The 16,968-nt window shown below is 39.0% G+C and overlaps 1 protein-coding gene across 2 annotated transcripts in view; it reads left to right on the top strand.

Moving 5' to 3' along the window:
* Window positions 1-14,276, top strand: part of Fas (Fas cell surface death receptor) — a 29,923-nt gene extending 15,647 nt beyond the window's left edge. Inside the window, exons 2-9 of one of the 2 annotated variants that reach the window (XM_051199813.1) lie at window positions 2,390-2,543; window positions 6,614-6,751; window positions 7,674-7,782; window positions 9,728-9,789; window positions 9,934-9,987; window positions 10,449-10,513; window positions 11,899-11,923; window positions 12,570-14,276. In XM_051199813.1, coding sequence (XP_051055770.1) covers window positions 2,390-2,543; window positions 6,614-6,751; window positions 7,674-7,782; window positions 9,728-9,789; window positions 9,934-9,987; window positions 10,449-10,513; window positions 11,899-11,923; window positions 12,570-12,889 — 927 coding nt within the window. In that variant the 3' untranslated portion in view covers window positions 12,890-14,276. The remainder of the gene's footprint in view (window positions 1-2,389; window positions 2,544-6,613; window positions 6,752-7,673; window positions 7,783-9,727; window positions 9,790-9,933; window positions 9,988-10,448; window positions 10,514-11,898; window positions 11,924-12,569) is intronic. The other variant, XM_051199814.1, reaches the window with a different exon arrangement.
* The last annotated feature ends 2,692 nt before the right edge of the window (window positions 14,277-16,968 follow it).

Raw genomic sequence — 16,968 nt, 5'->3', positions numbered from 1 at the left:
AGCTGGTATTGAATTCACTTAGTAATCCAGTAGACCTTGAACTTGAAGGCCTCAGAATCCCAAGTAGTTGGGGTATAGTAGGTGAGGGGTACATTTCTTTTAGAAAGCTCCAAATTGTATAACATATGTATCTTTTTCTGGAAAGGTACTAGTGGCAATGACCCATAAATGTATGGATTTCTGTCCTTCTGCTCTGGCTGCTTAACCATTTATGCTAGAAATTGAGGACAACACATATAGTTTCTATTAGATGTTGGCTAAAAATTTCATATCAAGGACAGGTTGTACATCCACAGGGCACACACATATGTATGTACACTTAGGCATGAAGCTTGAGTACTTTAGATTTGTCAATTTTGGGCTAGCCCCCAACCACGAAATTGCCCTCTCTTTGAGTTTCAATCTGTGTCATTTTCTTGTTTCTAATGAGAAAACAAAAAACAAAACAGAACTGATAGGAAAGAAAAGCAAGTTTGACTCAACGCTAATGTTACTCTTTACAACAACCAACCAACATGGCTGACGACAAAAGGAGTTGTCCCTCTTCCTGGTGGTCATTTAGATCCAGTTTTGATTATTGTTACAAGTAGGACTTATACTCTTGAGATATTTTCCTAATTTGACAATTCTCTCTCCCCTCCATTCCCTCCCCCCGTCCAGTCTTCCCCCCCCCAATGTTTATGTTTAATGAGTGCATGTGGAGACTGAAGGTAGACATTCAGTAACTCCCTCAATGACTCTTCATCTTATTTTTTTGAGAGAAACTTATTTTTCACCCCGCCTGGAGCTTGCTGATTCACCTCAGGTGACTGGACTGCAAGCCCCAAGAATTACCCTGTCTCTGTTTCCCCAATGCTGACACATGGCTTTTTTATTTGGGTTCTGCACCCAACTTGGGTCCTCATGTTTGCATCACAAGCACTTAACAACAGAGCCATAATCTCCATCCCTAGTTTGAGAATTTTCAGGTGTTGCTAATTCACCCCTCATTGACCAGTACGAATTTGACACAGTCATAGAGTAAAGATCTATGAGAATTTGAATGGCTTTTGTGCAAAACCTCTCTTATTTGAACAATTAACCTTTTGGCATATTTCCAAATAAGTTACTATTTCCTAACATCCCCAGTTCTGTCACCGTAGTCAACATCTACCCAGTCTGAAAGAGGACCTGGCATTACTGAACTAGTACACAACCTTATGTTGCTGAGGAGGCAAGAGACAGAAATTACCAATCTGAAAAGTTGATGCCAAAAAATATAGTTTATGTAAGTTTTCATGTTAGAGATATCTTAGAGTAAAGAGCTCAGATTTGAGTGTTTTAAAAGCAATAGATTGTGGGTGGAGTTTAGTGATCGATATCTCTCTTGACATCCTTGAGGTCCTGGGTTTAATCCCTCAGTAGGGTAAATTATACTTAGAAATTCTGAGAAAGGAACCATGCAGGTGTTACCTCTAAGTTGCTTAATACACATTTTGTTTGTTTTCCTAAGGAACTCCAACTGTATAGCTAGCAAAGAAAAATTGGAAATAATTTCACTTGGAATTCTGGATTTATGTCTTCAGGAGAAAATAATTAAAAATAGATTTAAAGATTCGTTCTTTATAAAGAAAAGCATACATACATACATACATATATACATTTCCTGAACAAAGTGAAGAGACCTGTATAGATTTAGTGGGAAGTTTATTGTATCTTTGAACAACAGTGAAACATTGATCAGAGCTTTGATTCTGGAACTGGGTAGCAAGAAAGAAGCATAGACATGCTCTGAGTAATTATCCTGTCTGGTAGAAATGACCACTTTTATCTTCATGATTAACATTTAAAGACACAAAATACTAGTCTCATGAACACATGAGGGAACTAAGGCACAGAAAAGTTAGTCATTATTGGAGGCCAGAACTATGTTTCCAACTATATTTGCTTTGAGTTTTTCTCTCTATTTTGTTAGTGGAACTTTATGTTAATAGTAACAATAGTAATACTGCCACTTTCAGGGAACATTTTTATAAGTACCAGGCATTGGGCTGAGAGTTTTAAAGGCATGGTTCCATTTAATTTTCACAACAGACTTGTGAGGTAGGGATTATTTCCACTGTTGAGATAAAGAGCCTGAGACTGATAGACCATGTGGAATTTCCCTCTCTCCTCCCTCATACCCAGGCATGGAACAGTAAGTGGGACAGGATTTCCCTGTGTTTCTAGTGTGAGCTAGAAAAACCCATGTTTGGATCTGCAGAGCCACAGGTTGCCATTCTCCGGCCATTGTCAGCATGACCTTGCTTAGCCTGTACACAGATCCGATCACTTCGGGTGGGTGACACATATTTCCCACATCTCTTGATTCAGAAATCACTAAGATCCTTAGTATGTTTTTCTTCCACAGGTGCTTGCAGGATCACAGTTAAGTGTTCATACCCAAGAGGTGGATAGCCTCTCTGAGGCGACCGAGTTGAGGAGGAATGTTCGTGAGACAGAGACTAGCTGCCCAGAAGGATTATATCATGGGGGAGATTTTTGCTGTCAACCGTGCCAGCCTGGTAGGTCATATGAAACATCCAGAGATGAGTGGAAGAATCAGGGTGAGGGATTGAGATGTCCTCTAGGTAATAATGTGTTGGACAGTTAGGTATATAGCTATTGGCTGTCCTGTAGTGGATAGTATTACAAAGGGGGTGGGGACTATAAACATCCTCCAAACACAATATTTTTCCATTTTTATCATTCTTGTCTGGGGTACTTATGAAGAAACATAGTTTATGCCATATATGTCTAAAATGAGAAGAATCATCTATTTAGCTGTTTCTCATGAGCCAAGGAAAACTCATTTGTGAGGGTTAAAAGACCTATATCTCAAAGCTGACCAGGGTGTATGTGACTACTTCTGGGTCTCCCTCAACAAAGACATTCCACTCTAAGCGGTATATCTTCACCCCTCTCCTCAGCCTATTGCTAAAGCTTTCTATTGCTCTCCCCCCTCCCTTTCTCTCTCCTTTTCTCTCTCTCTCTCTCTCTTTGTCCTGTCATGGATGCCTGCAAAATACATTTGCATTTTGCAGCCAAATAACCAGATGAGCTAGAAAAGCAATGAACTGAAACCAACAGTTTTTCCAAAATCAGTATTTTGAAATGCAAATCACATTCAAACTGGAACTCTTTCAAGCACCAGCAAATGAAAGGCTCAGAAAAATGTAATCCTGTAAACTTAGTTTCCACTTTGGGGTTGTCCAAAATCACTTACAAATATCTGTCTCAGGTGCGTTTCGAGGATAAAACGGTGACCCAATGGCATTTAGGTTTGTTTGACAGGTTTCAGGCAAAAGTCATAGACCTCCAAAAGGCTTCTGTAGGTCTCATCATTGACCTCTCAAGCTTGCAGTACCAAAAAATACAAAGCGGGCTCAGATCATGCACCTACAAAGACTCAAGCATCACCTTGGGGCACCCTCCTGTCCAGGTTTTACTAAGTCTAGCAAGAAAGTTTCCCATATGATACAACCCAGTTCCTACACAGTTGCACAGTTGTTCTCCAAACAGCAATTAGGAATCACCTATTGCTTTTTTTTTTTTTTTTAAGTTGCTGAAGACAGTCAATTTAACATAGCCTATGAATTTTGTTTTGTTTTGGTTTGGTTTTTTGAGACAGGGTTTCTCTGTGTAGCTTGGGAGCCTGTTCTGGAACTTGCTGTGTAGACCAGGCTGGTCTCAAACTCACGGAGATTGGCCTGCCTCTGCCTCCTGAGTTCTGGGATCAAAGGTGTGGGCCACGCCACCCCTACGCCCACCCCCTGGCTTAGCCTATGAATTTGAAGTCTATATGTATAGTTTTAAATTTTGGAATTTTATGGTTAAAATTTAAAGTGCAAGTTAAAACAAAGAAGATGTGTTTTGCAGGTTTCAAAGATTTCTGCTATGTGCTTTTACTGCACTTTTGTCTTGGGGAAATCTCATGTCTGCAGCAAACTTTTAAGAAGGGAAATGGGCCGTGTGTCGTGAACTGGACAATGCCATTGCCCAGTGACACAGTAATGGGTTATTTATAGCAAAATGCATTTTAAAAAATGAAAGTTTTGTGTGGGTGGCATTTCATTTTGATAGCCAACAATGTAGGATTGTGCATGTAAATTCTAGAGTAATCAAAGGCTGGGGTAGTTTCTATCAATCAGAGTCTGAGTGTATCAACATTCCTGGTATATTCCTATTCTAATCCCCAGTTGCACTCATTTCTTTTAGCAGCTGAAAACTGGCACTCTGGCTGCGCTAAAGGTTTTTAATCTATCTGCCCCTTCACTAATATATCCCACATGGTATTCAACATACACAGAATGTGCATCACCATTATTCTCTCTGGTTGAATTTTAGGCTTACCAACATTTAATTTAGGTTCAAATCCATTGATAGTATTGGTGATCTGATAGTAATATATGATATTAATGATGATCTAAATCAAAACTAGGCTGAGTATTTTGGAGATTTTCAGGAATTTATACAGACTGTTGATGTGATAAAGCTTTCTTTTTTATCAAAAGGAAGGGAAGTGGGAGAAGGGGATGGGGGAGAAGCTGAACAGAAACCACAGGTGGTTTAACTTCAGTAAAAAGAGTCTACAACTTATCTCTAAGTCAAATGATTGGCATACTTTTATAGACACTCTTTAAAATAAAACTAAAATATATTTTTCAGTGATCACATATGTAAACTGATATATTTTGTTGATTATAATTCACTGTATACATATATAAAATTTAAAAAATTAAATAAAAATTAAATACTTGAGAAGCCCTCACCACATCTTGATATCCAGTAGGATAAATTCAACAGTGTATTTCTTATTTATTATATTTACATATAAAAATATATGCTGCCTCTATACTACTAAATATATGTATGTGTGTACATATATAGTATATTTCATGCATAAGAGTGCAACAAAATAAGACAATAAATATTTCAAGGTAGTTGATGTGTAGGTGTTTTTAATAATTTCCCATTACCTCCAAATTTTTGGCAATAAGCAAGTGTGTGGCTATAAGAAAATGATATGTTTTGAAATCCTGTTGTTTTTTGGGTAATTTTTTTTTGTATTTTTAGAAAATTTAGATTGTGTACTTTAGGGGAAATAATCTTAATTGCTGAAGACAGAGTTTCTGTCTGCCTGGTCCCACCACCCTTAAGTCCCAAGTAAACACATAGAGGCTTATATTAATTACAAACTGTTTGGCCAATGGCTCAGGCTTCTTACTAGCTAGCTCTCACTTAATTGTTAACCAGTTTCTATTAAACGTGTATTGCCACAAGGCTATGGCTTACCCATAATGTTCCTGCATGTTATTCCTTTGGTGACTATGTGGGGTCTCTCTGGCAACTCACTCTCTGTGTCCCTTCCCAGACCTCTCCTAGTCTGGTAGCTCTGTCTATACTTCCTGCCTTGCTACTGGTCAATCAGCTTTTATTTATCAACCAATAAGAGAAACATATATTCACAGAATTCAGAAGGACACCCCCCATTAAATTATTTTCATGTAAAGCTAGGCATAATCTATAAGTTAGCTTATTAGATAATTCAGTTCACTTAGATAGCAGTGTCCTACCACCTGCAAGGAATTCAATGCCTCTTCTGCTCTGTCCCTGGTAGAATACTGCTATAGAAGGTTGTGTAGCTCTGATGTGCCATTTGAATTTTGCTCTATATTCTCATGGTTTACTTTTAAAAAATAAGACTTGTTTGTGTTTACTAAAAGATCATAGAATGTCACTTACATTTTCATTTAATAACTGACTTTACATAGTAAATGTTGTTTCAACAACAAGCGTTCTATGAGGAAATTCACCAGATCATGGAATAGGAAACAGCATAGATTACATTTGCTCTTCTGTGCATGCTGAACAGAGCTGATCGCGTTTGTCCTTTATCATCATTTACATCAGCGACCGAAGTCCATAGTACTGCATCTCTGCTACTCTTCCCTGTATATTTTGTTCATTACCCACTGCCACTTTCTGCCACTTGGTGTTTCTGCCTGAGAAGGTGAAGGCCCTGGGAACTAATGTTTTGTCTTATTTCCTGCACGACTTCCTTCAGCTTCTAGAGATCTCTTAAAACACAATAGGCACTTAATAAACAGTTGCTCAATATGTTATCTTTCCAGAAGCCATTATTCTATAATGGCTTAGTCACAGAAATAGAATGACTTACTTTAGTAAATCAAAGCAAAGATGAATATTATTTCAAATTGTTTGCATTGATAAGAAACTCTAGAAATACATTTGTGTTTGTCTCCAAAATGTACTGCTTTCCTGGATAGAAAATAAATAGAAGGGGGATGGAATTGTCCTTATTTGGTAGCATGTGCACAGTTCAGATAGTAATGACAGAGAAGGCTTTATCATTTATATGACAAAAACTTAGGCCTACACAGGCATTAAGCACTCTGGACTTGGGAAAACAAAATGAGAACCAGAACAAAGTTTGTTTGGTAATCTCAGAGGCCAAAGGCCTCCACCATCTATCTAGCTTCTCTTTAGAGAGGTGCATTTGGTCACTCTGATTGACCAAATGTTACATGGCAACTGCCCTGGCTCCTAATTTAATGTTCTTTTTCCATGTTAGGTGAACAAAAACATTCAGACTGTACAAGCAGTGGTGGTAAACCAAGCTGCCGTCCCTGCACGGAAGGGAAGGAATACATGGACAAGGAACATTATTCTGACAAATGCAGAAGGTGTGCACTGTGTGATGAAGGACATGGTATGTATCTAAGAAAACAATTGACAGAGGCCTGCTACCATACATGACTCTCTTTGAGACTGGGACCGACTCTGGTACTATGCTGGCGTACAGGAAGGAGCAGAATGAGGCTAGCTGGGTAATGTGCAATTAAGGTAGTAATCACTTTTAAGAGTCTTCTCAGTAATTCTCTCAAAAGGAGACAAAAGACTAAATAACCCCATGAGCAGAGACACACCAGCTGCAATCAAAGCCGCTCATAGAAGCCATTTCCCCCCACCTTTATTTTAACTTGTCTTGTGGCTCTTATCCATGGTTGTACAGAGAAACCCAAGGTGTTGGGAGGATGTCCCCTCATCTTTGGGGATCTGGTCTGTCACCATCATTCTACTTGGGGACCTAAATTTTTGTAGCTATTTCAATCTATTTTCAAGTCTAAGAAGAAAACAAAACAAAATGACAGCAACAGCCATATCAGAGCTGCTTAGGAGCTATTGAAAAATTAATGCTTTAGGTCTCAGCTCCCAATTAAATCAAAATTTCCAAGTGGAGCCTGAACATATGTTTGTTTAAGCCTAGTTTAGGCTTATCATGTAGCATTCCAACATGCTAAACATGATGATGGTGGTGGTGGTGGTGGTAATTTCCAGTTCACGTATTTACGGCTCAAGTTAAAGGAATGCAGGGACCATCTAAGCAATGGGGGGGGGGGAGTGTCTGACTTTCTGGATTGTCTATGCACTAACAGCTCTACTTGATTGCTGGTCCTTTTGACCTGATATTGCCGTTTTTTTTTTTTTTTTTTTTTTTTTTTGATAGTAAACACTGTTATTAAAGGTGTGATAGTGTAACAGTTGATAATAAGCAGTAAATCTGGCCATTATTTTCATATCTTAGTTTTAACTACCTGCTACAGTTACTAATTTGTAAATTGGCTTTCAAGGGTTAGAAGTGGAAACAATCTGTACCCGGACCCAGAATACCAAGTGCAAGTGTAAACCCAACTTCTATTGCAACTTTTCTGCCTGCGAACACTGTGAGCCTTGCGCCTCGTAAGTTTCAATATTGAGTGCCTAAAACACTAGCTGTAACTTGGGAGATCCTACCTTCCCAGAGAAGAGCCACGCTGAGAGTGAGTTAGGAACTGAGTTCTATGCTTGTCTCCCATTTGCTCAGCTACCACCAATCAGCACTGGACATCACTGAGCACTTCCCAGTCTCCAAACATTACCAAAACTGTTCAAATGACACTACTGGCTGCTTAGATTAGGGATGGATGTCATGTAACTGTCATGAAGGTTTTGGTTCTCAGAGCAAAGAAAGCCAAAAAGGTAATGCTCATTGTATGTCAACACTTTATTTGTGCTTGGAATGGTACAAGTTGTGGTTAAGACCTTTTGACTCTGTGTGGAAGGTGAGAGTCTTGAAGAATATGTAGGTGGGAGTGCATTCAGGCAGGGACAACAGCTCCAAAGAGGCATGGGTAACTCCCATATCTGCTGGAAGGTAGAAAAGCCTGAAAAGGAATTGCACCATGAGGACTTTCCCATTGATGCTAAAGGGCTTGCTTTTGACTCAAATCTAGAGAACCTGGCTGCCCTGTTCACCTGTCTGCTGATCAGTTGGGTCAGTTTGAGCAGATTACTTAACCGGTCTGAACTTCGGTTTTCTCACGCACGGAATGCAAAGTCTATTTATTTAGCTCCACCCACTTGCCACATTTTTCTGGAGATCACACTAGCTACTATGAGTTGCAGGCACAGCTTTTGCATCTCAGGATACACCTTAGTGGTAGAGCAGTCGCCCAGCAGGTGTCAGGTATTAGGTTCAATTCTCAGCACTGAAAGAAAAGTAGCTTTTGGTTTGTAAGATGTTGGTTTTCTATAGGATGCTGAGAGCTGCTATTCCCTTGCCATGCCATAGGCCTGTAACTTGCTTTTGGAACCTATTGGGATCATCTAATAGGTTTGGAAAGCAGACATCATGCTTTCTATCTTATTTATTAGAAAAAAGAAAAAACATTTGTGTTGTTACCTTTGCTCTCCTCTCTAGCTCCAAATGTCTGAGAGTGATGAGGGGAAGGTGGGTTGCCAGGAAGTTAGTTATTGGTCAAGTCACAACACAATAATAGCTCTGTACACTTTATAATTACGATTCAATTTTCTTCTCGTTGGCATTCTGAGGTATAATGTAATTATCTCCATGCTGTTGGTGAGCTTATAGGCTCCTGGAGGCTACCTGATCTTTCAGCACACCTTCACAGGCTTCAGGAAGAGGTGGGCTGTGAACTTGGACCATCAGAATTTACCTATCTGAAGAAAATGCCACAAGTACCCCTTGACTGTCCTGATCACTTCCTGCTGGGGCCCTGGGCAACATCCTAGGTAGTGGCTTCCTTCAGGCCATTTTAATGGTTTATGAGGCTTTTTCATTTTTTAAATTGCCCTTGATAAGTTATTTTTAAATAATTCACTTAAGCGCTTGTGTCTTAAAAATTCAATTTATTACCAATTGTAAGTTTATTTTTGTCTATCCCTTTCTTTTGTATGTTGGTATTTTATTATCTTTTAAAACTCTTGACGTCACTTGGATTTTTTTAGTTTTACATTGTAAATAAGTGGCACGGGAATAATCATGTGGCCACAATTGTGGGGAGGCCAAAAGTTGCTGTTGGATGCCCTGGAGCTGGAGTTAGATGTGGCTGTGAGCTGCTCTGCGTGGGTTCTGGGAACTGAACTCAGATCCGCTCCACAGGCAGCAAGCACAGAGCCATTTCTCTAACTCCTATATCTTAAAGCAGATGTAACATTGTTCAAATGAACACCCAATCACAGTTCTTAGCTTCTAGCAGCTTTTGATGGAGATCTAGAAATGTCTGAGAGGAAACAAGTGTCGGAGATGAAAGGGCAAATAAAATGAACCCTGATTTGTAATGGATAATGAAAGGCGGAAGGAATCTATGCAGGGCTTCTAAGTTTCTTCTGCCTTTTCCCCCAGGTGTGAACATGGAGTCCTCGAGGGGTGCACACTAACCAGCAATACCAAATGCAAGCAAAAAAGTAATCATTTGTTTTTATGACTATATCCCTTCCCTGTCCCCATCATCATGTCAAAATAAAAAGCGCATTGGCTTGTTATTGATTGAGAGAGCAGGGCTTTACTTTATCTTAAAAGCTGCTTAATTTCATATAAAATGTCCACAGGTTCCAGAATGTATCACCTCCTATGGTTGTTCATCCCCATTTTGATAATACTTGGTGAGTCCTCTATATGTTTAAACCGTACATTGAAATGACATGAGAAGTAGCCACTATGCCCATTGAGAAATTACAGAAGGCCAAGCAGAGTATGACAGTGACGCCTGGTGAACATGACCTTCTCTGGGCCTGCCCTCCCTCAATAAACCATTTATTTTAATGTATATTTAATGTTTATTATTTATAATGTTTTTTAATTACTCTATTATTTTGTGTCTTTACTTAAAATCTATGACGTGTTTGCCAGTAGTTAAGGGAAAGATGGGTATCATCATAGTTATTCAGAAAATTACCTTGAAGCTTGGCAATGATAAGATCCATCAACTTTCAGTGACTCAGAATCTTCTAATTTTTCCTTCTTTGTTGGAACAAGTAACTGTCCCTTCAGTTCACTCCCTTAGCGTGAGGATTTCCTGTTAGAAGGGCATGTGAGTCTGACATCAATCTCTTGGGTCTTCCAGTGATTTTCTATAGAAAATATCAGAAAAGACACCATGATGACCCTGAATCTGGGATCTTAAATCCTGTGAGTATGCAAAGTTGCATTGACTTTCTTAAAAAAAAAAAACAACAACAAAACAAACAAACAAACAAATATACAAAAAAAAAAAGCAAAAGAAAATTAGTACATTCTTTAAAAAATATGTAGGCATACAAAGTCGCATTGGCTTTCCTGAAAACAAAACAAAACAAAAGGAAGGAAGAAATAAACAAAATTAATATATTCTTTAGAAAAAAAGTATAGCGCAATAAAAAATAAATAAAATAAAATTTAAAAAAAGTATGTGTTTGTTCATGCACAGGTTAGAAACACATTAGTAATGAGTTAACAGGGCAGCAGCTAACTTATTAGTAAGTTTTTGTGGGGTGCCATATAAAAGCATCAATCTCTATAGTCATTTCAGTGGAGATGGAGCCTGTGGGGACTATGTACTCTCTGTGGGACAGCACAATGAAGATGGTATTGGAAAGGGACATGGAACTTGTTGTTAAAGACTCTTTTACCAGAGTTTTCCAAGGGAAGAAGTTGGTTTTGGACCCCTACTGACCCAGAAGAGCACCCAAAACCAGGAGCAGATTTTATCAACCTGTATTTACATGTTGCCTTCAGCATTTACAGTGAATAGTTGTCTAGTTGCTGTAGGTCTACTGGCTGTTTCCAGGGGATGGTGGTAGACTGAACCGTCACAGCACTCATGCACACATACATTATCTCTCTGGGTGAGGGACACGATTAAGGAATACAGTTTAAGATTACAGTTATGCATTGAAGTTAGCGTGTAAAAAAGTTGATTACATGGGGAGTCCAAGGTATTGGATTGGTTTTATTGTTTTCTCAAAGGTGGGTTACATTTAAACAGACTGAATAGACAGTTTTAAATAGTTTCAAAGCTTATTACTGAATTGGGCAAAAAAAAAAAGTTGGATTTCTGAAGACAAACTTACAAGAGGTATTTTTCCAGGATAAAATAAATCCTTACACGGCTTTACACAAATGCTACAAGGAGCAATAAAGGAGCTTGGAAGCCTTCCAGTGTGAGCTGGAAAGGGATGTGCAAAGTGCCATGTTTCACTTTGCTATTTTTCCCTGCAGAAATGCCATTGGCCAAAATACGGGACTCAGATTCCAAACCCCAGCCAAGACGTTGCTCTTTAAGTCCACTTAATAGCCACAGTATGGATTTCAATAGCTAGCCGTAGAACTAATGCTAGACAGGAGCTAGCACAGCAGGATGGAACGTTTCAGAATCAAAACTGAATGAGTGAAAGAAATCATCTTAACCACGAATTCTAGTTTCCTAATTATGTATACCTAGCAAACAATTGTATAATGTTTCCTTCTGAATTTAGAAATAATTAAATGACATTCAAGTATGTATTGTTTCTCTGCCTCTGTTTTATTCTTCCCAGGAAATCAAGCCAATGATTTTCCCAGGTAAGTCTTTCTATCATTTTATTTCACAGAAGTGCATTTCTTTGTCAGGACAGACTCTAACGTTTTTGAGTGAAATAATGTTTGAGTTTCAGTGACACTTTCTTTAGGCTGTCCCTTAAACTGTCAGTTCTATCAAGAGTTTAAATTTGTAATAGTCTTAATTAAAAATAAATCAGGCAGTGACAAGACAGTTTATTATGAGGCATTTAAGAAAAAAAAGATTCTTCATAACCTGTTAGCTGTATCACAAAACTTCTTATAAACTGATGCCCAAATCAAATGGAACCATATCTTCAGTTGGCATTTTCTCACCTCTGCAACTAGTCCAGTTCTATTTGGTCCTATCTTTTGACCTGTGACTTGGAGACAGGTCATCAGGTCTCTAGGAAGTATTAGACATGATCCTTTTTGAGCTTCTGATTTCACTAATGAGATAAGAAGATATAAAGATGTCATGTGTCCCTGCCAGCTCAGGGAGTAAATTATAGGAGCCACAGCAGGTTTGGAAGGACAACTCAAGCTTATTCTGTCTGCATCTATAGGACCTACCTGTGCTCCAAATGTTTAAGGAGAGAAGTAAACCTGATTACCATAATAGAAATCCCTCTAAGATTGACATTTTCTGAGACCATTTTCTGTTTTTCAGACATTGACTTGACTGAACACATTCTGAATATTGCTGAACAGATGTCACTAGAGCAAGTTAAAAAATTTGCTCGGGAGAACAAGATCTCTGAAACGAAGCTAGATGAGATCAAGAATGACAATTTACAAAGCACAGCTGAGCAGAAAATTCAGATACTTCAGTGGTGGTATCAATCTCATGGGAAGAAGGGTGCATATCACACCTTAATTAAAGGCCTCCAAAAAATCAACTGCTGTACTCTTGCAGACGAAATTCGGAAAGACATTGAAAAATCAACTTCAGACAACAGAAATGAAAATGAAACACAAAGACTCGACTAAAAACTACCTCAATCCCAGCCATCAAGAAGTGGGGGGGGTAACCTTTAAAACCAATACTGTGACTGGTGCCTGAGTCAGGAACATTGCCATGAGTTCTAAGCCAGACTGCACAACATTGTGAGCTCTGGACTAGCCTGGGTCATAGAGTAAGACCTTGTCTCAAAAATAACAAAACAAGAAAAAAAAAAAATACAAGGCAAGGAAGAACATTTTAGTAATGGAAGTCTATAAATATTTGGCTTTTTATTGAGTGTCTTTTCTATTTCCTTAGGTTTATAGGGACGATATATTTATAAAACTTGAAGATTCCATGATTCTGTTTTGAGTGTTGTTGACATATATGTGAACTATGGGCAGGTGCAAGAGTAACTGCAGTAGTGATTTGTGTACCCAGATAGAAGTCTACACAGAAGCATATAAACTTAATATCATGCTCTAGCCAAGGGTGTAGTTAGTATTTGCTAGGCCACCCCATTCCACGGTCACAGAAGCATGACTTTGGCTATAAAGTCTCACACGCACTGTAGAGGCTATTTGTCCTAACAGCAACTCTAAGATAAGCCACATATAGACAAAGACTTGGATAGCCATCCTCAGAACATATTTAAATGAAGAATTAAATAAGGTCTGTCTTTTTTGTGCAGACCATTGGTGTTTTGTGATGCAATATTTCTGATTTAAATTTGTGTGGAAAATGTAGAATAAATCCGAATGCTTGAATAGGTTCAAAATACTTTGATTGTTTCTCAGGTGTCAAAAGTGTTTTTGAATAGGAGTGTATCATTCCAGCCACACTACCTCTCAGTTTTCTTCTTGTTGTGCAATCTGATACAGCCTTATACACTCCTAAACCTGGAAACATTCCTAAAGAAATAATGGTAACCCCCAAAGCAGGACTGCCTTGGTAATTCTAACCTATTTCAGAAAGAGGACTGCATTGCTTCTCTGGGTGGTAGCTGTAGGGCGTGTTATGGACTCATGCCTACCACCAATAGTGGTAATGAAAGCCCATTGTGTTGCCATTTGGCAACTCCTAGTCTTCCCCTACAAATACAGCTGATGCCTAGCAAAGGTAAAATGGCCAGAAGGTTCCAGGAATTGCTTTTCTTCTTCTCTTCCAGTTCTGAAACCAACCATTTCCTCCACCTACCGCTATGTTGTTGTTTTTACATTTAAACCTCTATGAAAGTTGTATTAAATGTGAACTGGAATCTGCAGTGTTTGTGTTTATATTTATGTACTGTGAACTGAGAAGTTTTAGAAGTGGAAACAAAGAGTTGCAGTTACCTACAGATCTCCCACTGATGGGGGATGCTTTCCCTCTATGTGTGGAAATGTATAATAGAGGAAATAATTTTTTAATTAAAGCACCATTTTGGCACTTCTAGTTCTTTTGCTGATTATTTCATTTTCCACTTAAATGCTACCTATTCAAGGGATTGGCAAAATTTGCTTTGACTTCTGAGAAGGAAGTTCCTTTTGTAAAGCCTTTTAACAGTTAAACAGTTCATTCCATGGTTCCAAGAATACTTTCAAATTGAACACAGACATTTGTCAAATAGGATTATACCAGGGAACTGGAATACAGGTACAAAATATAAATGTATGGGGTGGATTTTTTTGTTTTTGTTTTTGTTTTTTTTTTTGTTTGTTTTGTTTTTTTGTTTTTTTGAAAGTGAGTTGCAAAGAGGAAATACATTAGCTACTTGGTAACCACTAGGTCTGTCTCCTCTTCCTTCCTTCCTTCTTTCCTCTCTCTCTCTCTCTCTCTCTCTCTCTCTCTCTCTCTCTCTCTCTCTCTCTCTCTCCCTCCCTCTTTCTATCTTCCCAAGAAGCCCTTAAAACCTATTTATTACCTTGGTTTTATTTCTATGTTTGAGAATATCATCTGGACACAGAAATTCATAAAACAATAGCTTTTATGTTAAAATCAAATTTAGCTGAAGCTACTTAATGGAGTCACATAAAGTAAGCATACTAGTATTTAGGGGAAGTGAGACTATGGCTCATATGTTACCATACCAAACAACTAAAAGAGATTGTAAGGATCTCCTGTGTGTGTATGGGGGGATACCCCTTCCTCCCCCTCTTAAGTCAGTATGAAAAAGCAATCCTCTTTTCCTATTGCTGACTTTTCTTTCATGTCTTTAAAAGTTTTTAATTACAGTAATATACTTATTTAACCCAGTATTTTCAAGAATTGGCATTTTCCATGCAGTCAATATTAAAACTATTTACCAGAACTGGAAGAACAGCTTTGTACAGCAAGGCCATGGATTCAACCCCCAGCAACACAATTAAACAAAGCAACTCTCCCTAAAAAATTAAACGAGCAACAAACAAACAAAAAGACTACTAGCAAAGCACTGTTGATAAGACAGCTAACATATTCCCCCATAAAGTCTTAAACTATGGCTTGTATTTTATTTACACCTTTAACATCATCTTTTTTGGTTGCCCACAGTTCATAGATCCAGTGTCCACATGAGGACAGTGGCTACTGCAGAAGATACTTTTCATCTTTCTCTTTGTTTTGGGTCCTTGAATAACTGTAACTCTATGTCCAGTTAGCTCTACTAGCTGAAGTCTGGATTGTCTAGGTATGTGGTCCTAGACAGGTTTCCTGTAGTGGGTTGGAAGTTCAGCATCACCCATCCATGAGTTAGCTGCTTTGGAGAAATGTTTTGCTTACATCCATCGATAGTTGTTCTTACACCTAAAACTGTTTTTTGCTTGGCTCTTGGAGCCTCACTGTCTCAGGGGAACATCTGAGCAGATCACAACCTGTTTGTCTGTGTAGCCTGCTTTCCCAGAAGACTCCATTCTATCCAGGCCAACTGAGACGGCCTCATGAACTCCAGCTCTGTCCTTTAGCTTGGCAGATGACTGTTTTTCTTGAGGAATCTGATTGCTGTGGTCTCAAAGTGCCCTTAGGTAGAAACAATGAGTGGCATCGGGATCTGCCTCCATTTCTTCCTGAGAGATGACAGTCTGGGCTCTCCTGCCCAGCTTTCTAGTTGGAAACAGCAGAAGGGCAAGCCCAGTACAGTTGTTGGGCCAGCAATGAAACTCCCACTCTTCAAGATGAAACTAGCCTTGAGGACATTCTGTGTCTACTTTGATGAGTTTGAACTTGAACCAAGAACGTTGAATCCCTTTGAAAAGGCTTTGTACACGAGGATGTGACTCTTTCCCCTTTGTCATTACCCAGAGGCTCCAGGAATGAATGACTGCTCCCACATCAACAATCATGGCTGTGTTCTGGACTTCAAGTGGGTTTCTTGGTCCAAAGTTACCTTGTTTTAGTGATCCACATCTTGTTGTGGTAAACGTCCTGAGCGGGAATATCACCAAATGTCCCTTATGGGCTTCAGAAAAGGCTATTGGCAAAAGGAGGTCAGAGCCCCTGTGGGTGCTGCATATATAAACATCTTCAGTAAGTTCACAGAATCCTCTGCTATTTGGTTTGGCCAGGCACTGTGAGTACTGAATCACCAGTTTCTGTTCAGTGATCTGGATGAGGCACACAAGACAGTATCATTTACAGTTGTTGTCATTGCTCTCCTCTAAATGTAAATTTATCTGGGTCAGAATTTTATACCAGGGCTGGAATGTAGCGCAGCAGTAGGCCACTTTCTGAGCATTCCTAAGGTCCCAGGATCAATCCCTACTTTCAAGAAAAACAAACAAGCAAATAAAGGGGAGAGTCTTCGGAGTACTTAAAAACCTGTTCATAAACACTATTTCGTGTTTGCTGCTGATGACATGTCCACCGCTAGTCCAAATATTCTTTTCTAGGTAACCCTCTTTTCCTTTAGTAGATTTTGAAGCTTCCTTTTCTACACTTTGTTGGTGTTCTGCAATTTCACTTAAAAGAGTTTCAATGTGGATTTATTTCTCTCTTCTTCCCCCCTCCTTCCTCCTCCCTGTCATCCTCCTTCTCTTTCTGCTTCTCACCCCCCCAATCCTCCAGGTTTTTTGAGGTCTTTCTTTGTGGTCCAGGCCCACCTGAAATTTGCGGCAATCCTCCTGCCTCAGCCTCCTTTGTCGGAATTACAGTGGACTTACTTTCAACTCAT

The sequence above is a fragment of the Phodopus roborovskii genome, unplaced genomic scaffold (assembly GCF_943737965.1).
Source record: "Phodopus roborovskii unplaced genomic scaffold, PHOROB, whole genome shotgun sequence".
Taxonomy (NCBI): Eukaryota; Metazoa; Chordata; class Mammalia; order Rodentia; family Cricetidae; genus Phodopus; species Phodopus roborovskii.
This window is presented reverse-complemented; position numbering and strand designations above follow the sequence as displayed.